Raw genomic sequence first — 18569 nt, 5'->3', positions numbered from 1 at the left:
CACACACACACACACACTAAGTCATTCACACTATCTGACACAGCTGCGTTTAAAATTGAACTGGAAGTTAAGTTCTGGGCGTCCGGTCAGAGGAGAACTGACCCCAACTGAGTCTGGTTTCTCCCAAGGTTTTTTTTTCTCCATTCTGTATGGATGGGGTTTTGTTTCCTTGCCGCTGTCGCCTCTGGCTTGCTTTGTTGGGGACACTTAACTTCTAGTGATTATCGTCGAATTGATTACAGAGAGCGTCTCTGCATTTAATAACAAATTGGTCACTCTCGTCATTATACATCCCTGTCATTGTACTCTTCTACATTATACTGTACGGTGCTTTGATGCAACCTGTGTTGTTAAAAGCGCTATATAAATAAAAATGATTGATTGAAATGAAAAGGCCAATTAATTCAGCTTTTGCATAAATGAGTTAATTTTGTTCAAGTGTGCTATGTTGTTATTCTTATGTTTTTTTCCATAACCCGATAAAACTCAGTTATATGAAGAATGTTTATTGAATTGTAGTTTAAAAAAATAAAATAAAATGCAAATTTGAACTCTTGCCGTTCTTGCTGCTCATAACATATCAAATAATATGTATGTGTTGAGGGGGCAACAATGCAATGAAAAAATTGAAAAAAAAATTAAAAAAATTATCACAAATATTTTAGTGTTTTATTATTGCATGGTACTATATCATTTACCAGTGACAAGAACTCCTAAAAGCATACAATTATATGTATGTGTGTATATTATACACACACACACACAGATATACACAGTCAGGTCCATAAATATTAGGACATCAACACAATTCTAACATTTTTGACTCTATATACCACCACAATGGATTTGAAATGAAACGAACAAGATGTACTTTAACTGCAGACTGTCGGCTTTAATTTGAGGGTATGTACATCCAAATCATGTGAACGGTGTAGGAATTACAGTTTGCATATGTGCCTTCCACTTGTTATGGGACCCCCCATAACAAACATAACCCACCATAATGTTGTTTCCAAGCCCGTATGTGCCTTACTTTTGTAGTGTAACACAAACTAAAGTTATCCATAATGACAGTGGCCAACAATTTTATTTAATGCTTTTCCATACAACAAGTAACTCGACTGAGATGTGTCAAATTCATTCCACTAAAGAAATAAATTTAAGCGGTTTAGAACAACCTGACTGAGTGAAAAAAGAAATCACTTTTTCTGGGTGCGTCACTTTAAGTACAACGCTAACCATCTAACCTAACTGCTACTGGACGCGGATCATTTGAACAGAAACTTAAAATGTATAGGCTATCCACATCAACATGCATAATAACTAAAATATATTATCTTGCTTTTTACGTCTCTTTCTCTTCAACGTATTACATTTCTCATAGTGCAATCAGCGAGTGTTAGTCAAAGGAAGTACACCCTGTTCTGTCTGTCTCATTGTCCTTGCTGCGCCGTGAATCATTGGCTTTCAGTTGCTGCTGAGGTCGTGATGACCCACAAGCCCCGCCTCCGCTGCTCGCCGATTGGCTGACCACAAAGGTCTTCAGATAAACACCAGAAGAGACGGCTAATTTCACATCTAGAGACGTGATGGTGCCAGAGACGTGCCTTTGTGCACGAAAGAGCTCGCTGTGTCGGATGGCGAGGTAGACGGATTCTGAAACCAAGGGCAGGGGATTGAGTTTTCTTATTTCTGTTATCCAAGTGTAGAAATGCACGGTCGCGTGACAGGCCAGGCCATGGAGCTGCTGAGCAGCGGCGCGTCCAGGATCAGCGTGACCAGGCTCTTTCTGTCCACGCCAGCGAAAGCGGCCGATCCGAAAAGGTTTCGGTCTACATCGTCCATGTCCAGTTACACTGAGCTGGCTCGGGAGCGGTCCAAAACTGTTACTTCTTTCTACAATCAGTCTGCCATTGACGCGTCTGCCGAGAAGGTCAGTCACCATTTCCCTGAAGTTTCCATTAACTGCTGCCTCTTTCCCCCCGCGATGTAGGTCGACGCGCCGCAGTCTCCATCCATCCATCCATCATGACTCGGATGGCCTAAGGATCCCACTTTTGTGGGTCACCGCACTTAACGTTACAGTTTTTTTTACGTTAATTGACTCACTCTCGAATGTTTAATTTCAGTGGTCTAAGGGTATGATAGTATTTTCTGCCACATCCGGTGAAATGCCGTTTAGCTTTTAGTAGATAATAACGTATATTATCAAAACCTGTATCGCAAAACATTTTTTCCATATACCAGATAAATGTTAGTGGATGTATAGCATTAGTGCGCTTTTTGTCTTTTGTGCAAAACGGGTCTTAACAGTAAGGTTATTAATATTAATATTGCTTAAGCTGTGTGTTGATTGCTGTATTTTCCAGTATTGGGTTTCAGCGGTAAAAGAGACACTGGTCATACCAAGGGCAGCAGGTTTCATAAATGTGCCAATCGATTGGCTGATGCATTTTAGGGTGTGATTTTATTCGTTTTATATTAAAGGTGCTTCGTGTTGTGTTAAATCATGCTGGTGTGCACAGTATCCTTATGTAACCTGTTCTACTTTGAGCGTCTCACTGGGGACTGTGCTAGTGATTCAACAAAACCCAGTGTGATTACCTCTCGCACAGCTGCTGTCGTACTAATTGGTTTATTATGAATATTTCTATCATTTAAACAAGTAAAAAAAGTATGCACTCAAACAGCGATTCCGTTATTATTTACCTTCATGGAACGTTGACATTAATCCTGTGACCCTTTAATGGCGTGCATTGTCTGATATAGTAAGGATAAGGGGCTCATACTCATTGAAGGGGAAAACACCTCATTCATCAGTTTATTTGCCAAAAAATTTGGTTGAAATTCTCCAAATTTATAATTAAATTATATATTCATAACAGTACAGCAGAATACTTAAAATGCATCACTCTGTATCTCTCAATGATATGTCGTAGTAATGTTTTCATCAGATTTAATGATTTCTTTCATGTGATTTAAAAGGAGCCAGTGGTGTTTTACGTTGTTAAATCTTGTGAATTGAAAATATTAAATATAGATTTGTCCTTTGCTGCTGAACTCTCACGCACTCCCTTCACTTACACACAGGCCTATTAATAAAATGTAACTATACCCATAAATCACTCCATGGATAGTCACGTTTATAAGTTACAGATCCAGCTAGGTCCTATAAAACTGAATGGAATAGTTAATATTTCTTAAACATTTGCCAAAAAGGCTAAAACCTTGATTGATAGACCATTCACGTGATCGAACACTTTTATAGTTAAAGTAGATGCTATTTTTAACAGTAATGTTCTCTTCACAGCCTTCTGTTAGACTGACCCCAGCCACTATGCTGTATGCAGGGAAGTCTCCTGATGGACAACATATCCTGGTAATTACACACTCCTGTCCTCCATCCTACATTTAGTCCAACCCACGTTGGAGACGCTTTTGTAAACTAGTCATTTGTCAGGACAGAAACTGTGCTTTGTGTTATTTATGTTGATTTGTCATGGGATGCATCCCATTTATTTCTTTTTAATAAGTTGTGGTATTACGATACATTTATGGTGTTAAATGGGAATGCTGTGATACTTGCAGATAACATTTTTGCATACCATGGCATAAACCCGCGCACAAAGTACTTTTACTTAAAGAAATGTTCATAGTTAATACAGAGTTCTAATGAAGGTGCGTGTGATTTGGTTCAATACAGAGCAGTGCCAAGTATCTACACAAAGAGCTACCTGTTCGTATCGCCCACCGTATCAAGGGCTTCCGCAGCCTGCCCTTCATTATCGGCTGCAACCCAACCATTCTCCAAGTGGTGAGTGTCCTACATCTCTGGGGTTTCTCTGCTGTCATACATTGTTGTGATGGGTAGTTTTACCGTCTCTCTTACAAGTAGGTTTGTAGGAGAAGCTCCGCCCCTGATACTCTCAGAGGGGATATTAAGTGATGAGGAGCTGAGGCTGAGCATGTTCGATTCAGTGCCAGTCTTATCAAACCCCTAGTGTTCTGCAGTGACGTCTTGCTCAGCCTGACTTCTCTTGAATCCCTCAAGCAGAGTCCCGGTGTTGATTTATTTATTTATTTTTCCCCTTTTATTTTAAGGACAGAAAAAGGGCTTTGTCAATACAAGCATGTGTATAGTTTAGTGCAGAAAAATCTGCGTACCCTTTCTGTCTTATCTCCTAAAAGTACACTACTTTATGTTTGGTGTCAGTTTCAAGAAATCTAAATTTATTCAGCAAGGATGCATTATGAGAAATGACGGGCATTTATTGTGTTAACAATATTTAATACACACGTTATATTGCTGTTTCTATTAATCAAAGAATTACGAAAAGCAGGATTCTTTAAACAATAGAAAGTTCGCTTTCCTCACAAATGAAGCAGTTACTATATTAACTATATTCAGCTGTGATTTAATCTGGATTGATTTCTGCTTGGCCTTTACAAAAATTACATTTGAAAATATATTAAGCAGAAAACAGGGATTTTAAATTGTAATTGTATTTCACAATAGTTACTGTTTTTACTGGATGTTTGGTCTAATAAATGCAGGCTGTTTTCAGTAAAATTACAAAAAAAGCCCCCATTTTTGAACAGTAGTGTTTCTTTTGACTCAGATTGACTCAGTCAGTGACAACTGTTTTTAAACCATGTTTTTTTTAAATCATGCTTAACCGTTTTGTTACTTCTGTTCTTAATGTTTACTGTAAACCCGGCCTTCTGCAGTAGTTGGACTTCAGCTATCATTCTTATAGTGCCTGCTAGAAACTACTAAACCACTAGTAAAAAGGCTTTTTATTATTATTATTATATATTTTTTTCATGAGCTGCATGAACTCCACATATTTGTGTAAAAACCGACAATCATGTTCATCAGCATGATTTAAGAATAGTTACAGCTTTAAATTACATTTTGATTCCTAGACTTTTAGTGTCAACTTTTGGATCATGTTGTATGTGGTGATGTCCGGGCCTCCTTGAGCTACTAAAACATAAATAACCATAATGAACATTGCAAGCAATTCACGCATTCACGGTCCACTAACAGACAAAACAAACAGACAATCACCAAGTAATAAGCAGAAAGAGAAAACGGGTTCCCTCCTCTTTCTCCTCCTTGTTTACTTCCTCCAGCGAGTCCTCCTCCTTCTGTGAACTTTTACCTACATCTGCTTCAAAAAAAAAAGAAAAAAAGCCTCGTCTATAGCTTGTTTTGTTTCCTGATCTCACCAGTTGAGTTCAGAGGTCTTCAGAACAATTGAGTCTGCAGTATTAAAAGTGAATGCCGCCCTGCATAAATGAGTTGATTCATTTTTTTTCTTTTTGTAAATGTTTCTCAACAGCTTCAAGTCAATATCTGCTTAACCTACACTGCCAGTCATATATTTAGGCTATTTAGTAAACCCCTTATTCAGCGAGGATGCATAAAATGAACCAAACGTAATTTAAAATAAAAATGCTTGTTTTTTAAATTATGTTCTTTTGAGCTTTATTTATGAAATCTAATCCATTTGAACGCTGGTAATAATAAAGAAAGATTAAGAAAGAAAGAGAGCAAAAAAAAAAAGATTTGTAGTGTTTTTCATCACCGCCTTTGAACTGCTGAAAATGAAAATGGTCTGCATGTGAGTTGCATTCTCTGTTGCAGTCATTCAAAACATTCAGCACGTTTATGTGTTTCCCAGTGAGTCACTCCTTCTTAATTTGTTCCTCGAATCCGTAGAAGAATGTAAGCCATGCCCTTGTGGAGGCTTGGTGAGGGGCCAGGAATGGGATTCAGAGAAGGCTGAGAACACCAGCTCCAGGAACTGCACCAAAGCACATTTGTTAGCCATATATTGTGCTCAATAATTCTCTCTTCCTCCACAGCACGAGCTTTACATCAGGGCCTACCACATGCTGAGCGACTTCCCAGCTGTAAGTGAAACATGATCAGACCCCTACATATTAATTCATAAGCAGCCTAGTCGACTGTTGACCAACTTGCAAATTTCCATAATTAATTCTGTAAGCGGAGAGGCCTGTGAGTTTAGGGTACAGATTGAGCCGCTGTAGAAGATCGTGTGGAGGTATCACCTTTCACCACTGAAACATAAGTCTTTGGTGAATATGTAAAATGCTGACTCATGATTATGGCAAATTTGAGTTTAAATGAAACATCCCTAAATTGCACAATATTTGCTGACTGCAGATATGAGACAGTTGAAGAGATTGCCATAATTATTGTAGTGGCTTGCACATTATGAGTCAAACTTTTGATCCACACTTTCTCATTCCGTTACTGTTGCATTTTCCCTCATTTTAGAGTAATGGTAAAATTAACACACATGTACACTGTATATTTATATATGTACATGTATCTATATATAGTGTATATGTATGTGTGTGTTTAAACAATGTAATCTATTCCTATGAACCAGTGTAGATTTTTGAATGCATTGTTAATATAGTATGTTGAATGAGCTTCATTTCCACTGTCTGAAATGTATTTTCTTGACCATCCATTTTTAAAAAATTGTAAATATTTTTTTAAATGTTTCAAAATAAGCATCACAAGAAACAAATTCATTAACATGCATTAAAACCGTTTTCTGTTAGCATAAATGGATTTATTTTTGTTTTTTGGCAAGAAGCCACATAATTAGGCAAAATACCAGTTAATACATGATTACCCTATCAAACTTTATGATTTTAACTATGACTGTAAATTATCTTACCCATGAAAGTTTAACAATTAATATTATTTTGTTAACTTTTGCTAAGCGAACCATTTTTTTGCAAACCATTCATTTCAGATAAAAGACCAGGAGACTGAGGCTCGGTACAGCAAACTTGTAAAACAGCTTCTTGATGATCACAAAGATGTTGTCACCATGTTGGCCGAAGGATTCAGGGAATGCCGTAAACACATAACGGTAAGATTTCAAATAAAGTTCACTGTCACCAGCATAATCTTACTGTATCAGCTTTCTGCGTGGTTCATATTGTACTTTTATATTTTGCCAATCGGACCTAGTTCTTGGTTTATTTGTTACATCATATTTGTTCAGGACGAGACTTTGGTTCGTAATTTCTTGGACACCACGCTGACGTCTCGTCTGGGCATCCGCATGCTGGCCACACACCACATTGCCCTTCATGAGGATAACGTACGTCCCTTGCTTAATAATTTAACACCACTACCATTACTTACAGAATTAGGGTGATTTCCAGCAATTAGTGAGGGATACATTTCTTTTTCCTTTTGCATTAGAAAAATTGCAATGTGCCGTGTACAGTATTCAAATCCATATTAGGAAACGTTTCAGTTCTTCTTTTAAATACCTACGAGCACGTGGATATCACAGCAGTAAGAGCAATGCAGTCTTCGGTCATTTGTCCTGTGATGTAAGTGTCTCCTACAAGGCAGCCAAGTGGACCACCAATATTTTCGCACGACCCACATGCATAGACTAAATATACAAGCGGAGACCCCCTCCCTGTTGCAACATACAATATTTGCTTACTTGTGGAGTCACTTGAGAGCTGTAATGGTTGTTTTCTAGTTGATTGCCGTAATTTAATCATGCCTGCTGTTGTACAGATAAAATGCAGGTTGATTTACTAAGACTGAATTACTGGAATAAATAAAGAGCAGGACTCCTCTTGTTCAGCTTTAATAGACCGAATATGTGCTTGCTCATGTTATTTATGTTTATTACTAAATTTCTAAATGGTTATTAAGAGTCGAATAAGAATGACTCAAAAATTAGATTTTCTTTTAGGTTAATTCAGCTCATGAAAAACATCAGAGTTTAACTATTAAAGACTTGAAAGCAATGCACTATAAACGCATTCTAAAGTTGTAAGATGTTTCATAAAATCGTTCTGAATACATACAGAAGTATAAATGATATCTATTTGCATGTTTCGTCTGTAGCACAGTTATTAGTCGCATTTCCCAGCTTTTGTACTGATGCTTACTGTATGATTTTGTTACTTGACATTTTTGTCCTTTGTGCCATTTCAGCCTGATTTTGTAGGCATTATATGCCGTCGCCTGTCCCCTAAAAAGATCATCGAGAAGTGGGTTGATTTTGCTCGGTGAGTGTGCTGTCCTTTTAGCTTCCTTCTGTTTGCCGTCTGCCTGCATCCTGCCGTCTGTTTGCATTTGTGAGTGCTTAAGAGTCGAGGACTATTTTAAGAGGTTATTGAGCTATTCTGTTCTGTTATCAGCTCCATTTACAGCGCTGTGTGTTTGTGCACTGTTTGCCCAAGAAAAGGGACAAAGCCCAGTTCTCATTTGTGACTGACCAAGATGAGTGTTAAAGGTCAATGTTGAACAACTGTTTATATGTATTTACTACTTCAACACGAGTTTAATGTGTCAACAATTCGTAGGGGATGATGTACCTGCGAGCATTTCTGTATATACTGTTGGGAATTTATAATGTTATCATTTCTAGCTATTGCTGTTAAGTGGAACATGTAAGAAAATATATTAAAAACGGCTTCATTATGAAGAAATGTTAAGGTTTAATGTATTTTCTGCATGCCAACAAAATTGAGCTTTTGTAAAATAGCGAAAGCAAACGGGATGCGTTTTCTGACGTCTCGGATTGTGAAATGTGTGAAAATTTGTGTATGTTTCCATACAGTTACAAAACACAATCTATAGAGAATGCAATTTCTACTTTAAAATGAACCAATTTAAATGGAAAACAAATATTCTCAGATTGTGTAATGAGTATGAAACGTATGCAGGCATGTCCGCTATACGGAGAAAGTTAATGAACTTTTAAATGCAAGGTTTATGTGTGTACTTGAGAGTATAGGCTATGTAGGCAATTAAAGGTGCATTATAATGATTTTAATTAACCAGAAAAAATGTTTAGCAGCCTTAATTGCATTTCCTAAAGATGATCACATAAAGTGACTCGCACACTTAATGTTGCACATGTTATAAGGGGCATGCCTTATAAATCATCTCATGTTAACTATCTAAAAAATGACCGATCTTACAGATTAACTTTTTTTTTTAAAGAGAGAATTACCTGATCTGCAGTGTCAAGTCTTTTTTCATGTTTCACCTGTGACTAGTTACTTTCAGTTGTACTTTTCATCAGCTGGTTGAAAGTTTAGAGGCTTTAGCTGAATTGTTAGCTTCCTCCTGGTTATGTCTTTGTTGAAAAGCATCGGGTCACAATGCTGTCACGGGTTTCATGAGGCATGTGAAGCCTCAGACGCCTGCACCAGCACTCTTATTTTTACCACTTATTCCAGTCAGTCGCTCAATCCTTCAGCCTACAAATGGACAGTGTACCTCTATTCTCATTCTGATCTGAGAGATCGGTTTCTCCTTCTCTATAATAAGACGACTTTCAGTCTATAGTCTGGTCCAGTTTGCAGCAGATTCTGCCCAATAATAGTATGTTTGTATGCGGCTTTCATGTGGATTGATCTGAAATAATTATCAAGCTTCATTATCGATTAGTTGTTACAGTCCTGAAAACGTTTCTGTGGTCATATGCAAGATCTGCTCTTCTCACGAGAGTCTGACAATTAATCTGCTGCCTCAGCAGAGCTGCCCTGTTCCTCTTCACAGTGGCATGATCAAAGCCTGCCCTCAAAAACCAGACAAAGGCCACATTTTGCTGGCTATTTATGAGACATTCTCTTTAATTAGTGTCAAATCATTGAAAAAATTGGTTTAGACTAAATGAAATGCTCAAGACAGCAATTAATTTACCAGTACTTGCATAACCTGGCGAGGCAGAAGCAGTAGCATGCGTCTCATTTTATTCGCATGTATCTACGTTTATTATGTATGTGTAATTGTTTTTCCCATTATCTTTCATTTAAAGAACTCTGCAGTACGGAAATAAATTTGCACGGAAAGGCTTGTAACGGTAGTGTAATGTCTTGATGTCCTCTGTTCTCATCAGGCGTCTCTGTGAGCATCAGTACGGGAACTCTCCACGGGTTCGCGTTAATGGCCATGTGGCGGCCCGCTTTCCCTTCATTCCACTGCCACTGGACTACATCCTGCCTGAGCTGCTGAAGAACGCCATGAGGTAACATTCCTGTCACATATAGGTCAATGTAACACATTTGACACACCTCTCCTACTATGCTATGTTAAACATCTAATCCTGCTGCGAGAGTCAAATTTGCTGTTAAAGTTTCAGTTGCTTTTATTTGGACTGCAGTGAGTGTTGTCTTAGAAGCTGCTCATATAGGCAATATTGAGCTTTTAGCGCTGTGATACAGCGGTATATGTTACTCCAAACAGAAATATGTCTAATCAGTTTCTCCTGTCTGGCAGTACATGGAGTTATTGTAGTGTAACGGCGTTTAAACACTATAGCCTTTGGTGAAATGCCAGGAAAAACAAGTCGCTTACATTTCAGACGTATTATGCAAGAAGCCTGGAATGGAATGTGAGTTTGGAACGTTCCTTGGTTGTACAGGATCGCCGGCCATTCAATCGGAGGCAGTTATGGCAAGCTTGGGTCATAGTGACCCAGCCGTCACTTACACTGAAGCTATCAAATGCCTAAAGCATTTCAGCTAAATAGAGGCACAGTAGTGTTCCAGATATAATGGTGAGGTAGTTATATTATAGCTCCGTCCTTGCTTAGAGTCTTTTGCTGAATACTGTCCTTCTGTAAATTATTGTTGGAAAGGTCACAGTGAAATAATATTCTAAACAAGTAAAAAGAAAAATGTTAAGGTTATTTGAAAGGTTTTGCATAACACATTTATCTAGATTTATGGTGTCAAAGTCATTTTAAAGCAAAGAACTTTGAAGTAGCTTTACTGGTAATGATTAATTTAGCTGGTTATTTTTCTCTTACTATGCTAACAAACAGAAGCTCCGGACCTTTTAGTTTGCTTAGACATGCACAACTATCATGCTTGCTGATATTGTTTTACCTTCTAGATGATAAAATAAGTGCAAGCATCTCATGGAGCTTGAGACTGGGCCCCCTTTTGACTTTTGACCAATACGCAACTATGAATACACATTTGCTCATATAACATATTTTAGAAAACCTAAAAATATAGTTGAAAGCTACTATGATGAGGACACACCTATGGGGTCTTTATAATTGTATCAATGAGAAAGCTGAAATTCCTGTTACAGGACATGTCCTAGTATAGCTCCCCTCGCAGTCTCTGATATTTGCGGTCTCCGTAGCGTTCGTGTAAGGTCACCCACACAGCCTGCCTGCCAAGTTCAGTCCAAGTTCAGTGGTACGATACAGGTTTTCTATGACGGTTGCAAACTATCCAAAACAATCCACAGATAAGCCTTTTAAAATAATCATGCTGAAAAACAACCTGAAACCAACATTTTATCACAAGGATCTCTATACAGTGGAGGAGAATGTAGGTCTATAGTTATTTTACAAATGAGGTAGAAACCTAAATTAAATTTAAATTAAAAACAGCCAATATTGTTTATTCTTGAGATGATCTGGATTCAATAAAAGTTAAGTTCTATCAACAGCACCTGATGTTTTTTTGCCTATGGCAAAAAATAGACTGGTTCTTCTGCTTCAAAAAAAGAACAGAGTGTTCACTTCATGTTTACTTCGTGCAGTGGGATAAAAATGAAACAAAAATTTGTAAAGCTAGTAGATTTAAACGTTGTGTGGTAACTTGAGACTAATGCTGCTAATATGATTGCTCGCCCTGTCTGTGACTACATAGGACTGCTAAACTCTTAACTTTCACAATACGTGCAAGCAGGGGTGAATATAGGAACGATTAAGTGCTTTTCATCCGTTATAGCATGACCATCGTGAATCTAGGAGTTTTTTGTATGGCAAAGTAATATTCTCTTGCTATAAATATAAATACATTTCAAGCCTTGGCTCAAATACCTCCAAAGCCCTGTATTGAGCTTGCCTTAAAAAGCGAGAGACGTGTTTCTGGTCTTGTTTTCGTGATTCTTTGTGTTTGGATCAGCTCATCTTCTCGTCGTCACTAGAGGACGGCATGTTCTTGGCAGAAGAGCAAGTCACAGTTGGTTTACAGAAAGTGACTAAAGACACTGATGCAGAGATACTCATCATATCCCTCTTTTATTTATTAATTTTTTCGGGCATGACTTTGCATTAAAATGAGTAGGGACAGTGGCAGCTGAAGAACTGCTTTGAAGATTGGTGGAAGTTTATAACTTCACAACGTTTTTCTTATGAATATTAGGTTTTGTTCAAAAAGTGCAGATTAGAGTGGAAAGTTCTGGTAGTGATTCAGCGACAGTCCACAAATTAAAGAGCCCCACTCAATGCCATGACAAGTGCAATCTAACAAATATTGTCAGTGTCTGTCATTAGTTCCCGATAATGGCTTGACGCTAAAAGAGCTTTGTTGCAAACTCAAACTATAAATCTGGCCCTTAGTGTTCAAATACAAGTATTTGTCCTAGCTTTATGGTAGTATTTTTAAGTCAGCACGGTATACTATATATCATAATACACACAAAGAAAATTGAATTTTCCACAATCCCTGTTGCAATTTCCTGCTCACAAAACTTCTTGTCATGTCTTATCTCACTTCTCAGTCAGAGGAGAAAGAAAGTTATTTCAGGCCTCTGCTGAGTTTTCATAAGTTTGTTATGATCAGATGTTTATGAATGGTTTTGTGTTCTTTAGGGCCACAATGGAGAGTCACTTGGACACCCCTTACAATGTGCCTGATGTTTTGGTCACAATCGCCAACAATGACACAGACTTTGTCATAAGGTAAGTCTGTAATAAATTAACGCTATTTAACCACGTCACACCTGCATGATAGTACACTGTATGACATTACATGCAAATGAGTTCTAAAATAAAATGGTTGCCAGTTGACCATTTACACTGAAACGGAGTTTATGTTGCTTGAAGTACAAAATTTAAATAGAGCGGAGTCAGATCTCTTTGCAAAACTGTTTGATTATTTACATGGACACTTAGGCCCCGTTTACACTAGAGGGTTTCGTTTTAGAATGGAAACTATCCTTGTTTAGACTGGTTTATACCCGACGTGTCCGCAAGTTCGCTTGGGTGTGCACGCCAAATATGACCTGGTCGCGGTGTTAGCGGAAATTTGCTTTGTGCAAATAATACCCAAGAAGTGTCAGTCGTATAGTTTTGAACGGGGGAAAAATGCACCGCTTACAAAGGTCGCTCAATCACAAGAAGCCCCGCCTTCTAAATAATATAGCCAATTACTGATCTGGACTGATCTTACAATTATTGCACAGTTGTTGTCAGATTTCATTGGTGATTTCAAATCCTAACTTTAATCGTAAGCTTAGTAAACGGTTTCCCATTACCAAGAGATAGGAACTGCACTGGGATGGCCGCTGAGTGACATGACTTGTCTTAAAGAGACTTTGCTTTGGGTGAGCACAACCTTTCGCGTTGCAGTGTGCACAACATTTTTTGTGATTTAGAGTAAACGGTTTGCACGGAACAAAGATTTGGGCTGAACAGGTACTCCTCTACAGACATCTTTACGATCCGTCTATGCTTGATCATAAAGACAGCCAGATGGCAGAAAGCTCTAGGCCAGTATCTTTTTTTTGACTTTAAGTTGACCCATTCTTCTTATTTTTGTGTACTTATATTTTCTTTCTAACGTTTCTAATACTTTTCTACCTTATACTGTACAGTGCTTTGATGCAACCTGTGTTGTTAAAAGCGCTATATAAATAAAAATGATTGATTGATTGATAGATAATAATTACAGTTTTAAAATAATAATTCACACATATACTTGTAGCACTGTAACGACTGCAAAGCTGTTCTCATGTCTTCTCATTTTATATAACATCACATGGGTAAGGTGCGGTTGATCCGCTGTAAACTCAGCATAATGGAGTTAATGCTTTTTCCTGGAAAGTGAAGCGTTTAGTTAGCAGATATTTGAGCTCTTCTTTGCAAAGAGACCTAAACATGTGGAGTGCTGCTGTGTTTCTAACCAGGTCCATTATCCCACTGTGCACACTTAGCGAGCTGGTTAAAACCACACTGAGCATATATACTTAAGATTTGTTTATTTTGTCATAAACCTATAGGAAGCATGAATCTCTGTGTCTTATTTGACTTGTTTCAGTGCTGTCTGGCGTCTGAAATGAGGATGCAAAGTCCTCTCTGTTTCTAGGCTTTTGCTCCAATGTAAATTCAGGCTGTATTTGATGTTTACAGTGTTTTAGAAGGTTAAAGGTTTATGAAACGGGATCGTTCACCTTTCAATTTCAACAGAAACGGTTAGGATGATGTTGAATGTCAGTGTACGTACAAATGTTAGTTTACATACACAAACATACAAGATTTAAGTAAGTTTTATTTTTTAAATATTTATTCAGCAAGAACACATTAAATTGATCAAGTAGGCTGTAATAATATGAAAACATTATAAGTGTCTTTACTATTATTAAATTAATGCTGTTCTTTTGACATTTTTTTTTATCTAAAAAAAAAAAAATCCTACAAAAATGTATTATGATTTCCACAAAATGTAGCTCAGCTGTAACATTCAAAAAATGGGGAAAAAAAACAATTGAGAACCAAATCATTAACATTAGAGTGATTTCTCAAGGATCATGTGATACTGAATACTGCTTTAGGAATACATTTAATATTGTTTTAAATTGTAACACAGTATTCACAATATTACTTGTTTTACTGTATTATTTTGATCAAATAAATGCAGCTGTGTCGAAAATAAGAGTAATTTCAGAAACATTAAAGGAACGCTTCTCTTTTTTTGGAAATAGGCTTATTCTCCAACTCTCCCAGAGTTAAAAAATGAAGTTTTACTGTTTTTGAATCTCCGGGCCTGACGATAGCACTCTTAGCTGTAGATTAGCGCAGATCATTGAATCTGATTAGACCAGAAGCATCTCTTTTAAAAATGACCAGAGTTTCGATATTTTTTTCCTATTTAAAACTCGACTCTTCTGTAGTTATATTGTTTACTAAGCTTGACGGAAAATACAAATTGGAGATTTTCTATGCTGATACGACTAGGAAGTATACTCTCATTCTGGCGTAATAATCAAGGACGTTTGCTGCCGCACTATGACCGCAGCAGGCACAGTGATTTCAATCAATCAATCAATCAATCATTTTTATTTATATAGCGCTTTTAACAACACAGGTTGCATCAAAGCACTGCATATCACGCAGTGCCTGAAAACAGCCAGACCCTCCTGCTTGTTTAGGGCAAATATATTTCTAGCAGGGAACTATTTTCCATAGGCGCTGCGGATAACATGCATGATATAAAAAGTGGGGTGTTCCTTTAAGTCTACCTGACCTCAAGCTTTTGAATGCATATGTGTAATAATCTAAGTCTCATAACGTTTAGGTTCATTTTGACTTTGCTTCAATATAGTTGTTTTGTGCAGCTTATATTTCATAACAACAGTAACGTTCACTTCAGACCTTGGGTCAACAAATCCTTGGCAAGCACAAAACACAAATATTCTCCTTTTATTTAACCACACTCACTGAAGTCACAGATTACTTCAAGATGATTTTTCTTCATATGTTCGAGGGGATGAGTTGTTAACTCGGCAGCGCTTTACAATAAGCTGTAATATGTTAATGAAAATTGTTCCTTGTTTATTCATGTTCATAATTCTTGTTTATAATGCTCAGTGCATTAACTAAAGTCTAACAGGGAAAACGCAAAGTAAAGTGATTCGCCTAAAACAGCAGAGTGGTGTTTGTATGACTCTGCAGGATCTCAGACCGCGGCGGTGGCATTCCTCATACCATTTTGGATCAGGTGATGGATTACCACTTCAGCACGGCTGAACAGAGCACACAGGACCCCCGCATGAGCAACCTTTTCAACAGCATTACCAACAGCGGCCCCCAGTCCGGACCCATGCACGGGTAAGAGGAGCTACACCTCTGTTTCAAAGGTTTGGTGAAACGGTTGGGTTTTTATGTAAATTATTGATAGACCGTTTGGGATCGTGTCTCTTTTTTTTCCCAATTATAACATGCTTTTCACCTCTTCAAGAGTAAATATTTATGCCTTGTCCACACGCAGCAGCTGACTTTGCAGATTCGGTGCATTCTTGCAAGATCAGGATAGTGGTCTGCTCTGCACGGTCCAGATGTAGCCAGTTTGATCTGGATCTGTTAGTTTAAAGTGCAGAAGACAAGATGGCTGTTAACATCTCTTTTTTTGTGTGTGTGCTTTGACTACTTATTTATTTGACACAGTTTAAGGTTTGAGTATTTTGATAAATCAGGATGGGCTGTGGTGATCTGTAATGGGATTGAAGAACGTCTCGGTGATGCCACTTGTTTTCTCCTTTAGGTTTGGCTTTGGTCTGCCTACGTCTCGGGCGTACGCCGAATACTTGGGGGGCTCCCTGGCCATCCAGTCGATGCAGGGCATCGGCACAGACGTCTACCTGCGTCTCCGACACATTGACGGCAAAGGAGAGAGCTTCAGAGTTTGATACCGTGGTCCGTTCATAGAGTTTTTGGTCCTTTTCTATACAGAAGATTTTAAGGCTCGAAGTCGAACCAAAAGCGGGATGTTCAGCAGTTGTCCTTTCACTCATATTACCCGTCACGGCATCAGTATCACATTTCGGATCACGTTTTCTGCAGATTATGGGTGTAATGCGTGCGAGTCGCACTGCGTTGTGTTTGTGTAGTGCACTGTGATTTCTGTAAAACTTTCAGCCTTAAGATTACAAAGTGATTTGATGATTAAAACCCATTGTGTTGCTGTCCACCGTCGGCAGTGGGACGAGTCCTTACACTCCAGACGCCTGCAGGAGACGCTCTTCAGTCAGCCATATTCTGCTTTTCTTCTGAAATAGGAGTGAATTGTTTGAACTTTTTGGAGATGCATGTTCGCTCCAGTGGCGAACGCAGAAAACTGCTAGTGAACACTGCATAGAGATCGACTGCCTTACGAAAAAGACTTGGTCAAAATATACCGTCTGTCTTGCTTTTGACATTTCACATTAACCGTATGAGCTTAAGAGTTTCTTGTAGATTTCATGCCTGAAGTTGTTTGCTAAAAAGGCCCCTGAGGTTATAGCACAGCGTAAAATAAACATAGCTGGGGTTTTTTTCTTTCTCTCTCCAGCAAACGGTGGTTATAGAGATGTTCATGTTTGAATGGGTGTTTTTTTTTTAACGACCCACCTGCACATGTGGTCTTTTCATCATTTTGTTTAGTTCATTTTCTAAAAGAATGCCAACTTGTTTGAGACTCTGCGAGACCATGAGATATATTTACCTGAATTCATTTGAAATTGACCCCAGATGACAAAAGTTCAACTGAAATACCAATTGAACTGCTGGAGGAGTTCACAATACATGTAGTACAAGTAATCCATAACGTTTTGTCTTGTAATGTTGTGCCTGTGGTTTCTTTTCTCTCTTTTTTTGAATCGATTTTCAGGAGAAGGAGCCTTGGTGTGTTTCCTGCTCATCTGTTCTGGATTTGTTGCCCCAGTTTGCCCTCTACTGGTGCAATCTGAGTATTGACTTTTGACTTTTAAACCAATACAGACGTAATGATGAAGATTTAGTGTAATGAGTGATGTACAGTAGGTTCTGGATGATTCAGGAGAACTAACATGCACATATTAAGATATTCCTTTGTTTATATAAAAGGCCAAATTGTGGCATGACGCACCCAGATTGATATCAAAGATGGGATCATTTTATTGTATTTTGTTTTCTTTTGATGTTGAGTTTGCATTACATAGATGCCAAATACGCATAGCTTTTTTGGGCATTATAAAATTCTGGATGAGAACATTTGTGTCTTTTTCTTTCTTTCTTTCTTTCTTTCTCTCTCTTGCACTGGCACTGATCGTACTGTGACTTTTTCTGGTTGTCGAATTTTGGGGAACTGTGCTAAAAGCAAACAGGACGGAAACTGACTTTTACTTCAAAGATTCAAGGTAGTTTGCAGAAAAGCTTTTGCATAATTTGCTTTGCGGCAGCCACTTTGTACTGCATACAAAATATGAAACCACAAATACGTTTATAATGCATATACTTTTACCTTTTGGGCAACTGTGGCTTTTATTACTTTTAACGACTGAATCGCGTTCTTAGCTCTAGATTGAACAGCACGGGGCCTGGCCGATCGTGTCTTTGGGGTAGGAGTTTTATAAAATAGTGGTTGGAAGAGAGGCAAACATTTTCAGGAAAAAATGCTTTAGCTTTAAAAAAAAACAAAACAAAAAACCTTTAGATACGAAGAGGCACACCCTCAACACGTATTAAAAAACCCACATCACGTGATAAGAGATCACGTGACAGTTACAGACGCCTGGGTAATTTATGCGAACCGGTTCCTTCGAGCGGTACAATTCAAGAACCGGTTCATACAACTGATTCAGTAATTATTTTATTTCAGCACACAATTTGCATTTTACATGGTCCCTCCTTGCGTGACGTGTTACCCGTTATAAACAAACATATAGTATTTCATGGTTTCCCTTTAAGTGTTGCAGCCAAACTTCGTCTCATAAAGTGTCTCTGTGTGACTCGTAAAATTGATCGTCGACATTTCTGCTCGGTGAGTGGATAAAACTTAGT

The 18569-nt window shown here is 38.0% G+C and overlaps 1 protein-coding gene across 2 annotated transcripts; it reads left to right on the top strand.

The window, feature by feature from the left end:
• The first annotated feature begins 1545 nt into the window (after window positions 1–1545).
• Window positions 1546–17778, top strand: bckdk (branched chain ketoacid dehydrogenase kinase). 2 transcript variants are annotated; one of them, XM_043239119.1, is made up of 11 exons: window positions 1548–1933; window positions 3311–3379; window positions 3704–3814; window positions 5872–5919; window positions 6798–6917; window positions 7053–7151; window positions 8012–8085; window positions 9927–10055; window positions 12645–12734; window positions 15726–15881; window positions 16315–17778. In XM_043239119.1, exons 1-11 carry the CDS (start codon window positions 1712–1714, stop codon window positions 16457–16459), a joined length of 1263 nt encoding a protein of 420 aa, XP_043095054.1. In that variant the 5' UTR covers window positions 1548–1711; the 3' UTR covers window positions 16460–17778. The 2 variants fall into 2 exon arrangements, with proteins under 2 accessions (XP_043095055.1, XP_043095054.1); XM_043239120.1 differs by lacking the exon at window positions 3704–3814 and having other exon boundaries at window positions 1546–1933.
• Window positions 17779–18569: the final 791 nt, after the last annotated feature.

Source organism: Puntigrus tetrazona, chromosome 5 (assembly GCF_018831695.1).
Source record: "Puntigrus tetrazona isolate hp1 chromosome 5, ASM1883169v1, whole genome shotgun sequence".
In the NCBI taxonomy this organism is placed as follows: domain Eukaryota; kingdom Metazoa; phylum Chordata; class Actinopteri; order Cypriniformes; family Cyprinidae; genus Puntigrus; species Puntigrus tetrazona.
The sequence above is the reverse complement of the archived record's forward strand: the minus strand, read 5'-3'. Positions and strand labels throughout refer to the sequence as shown.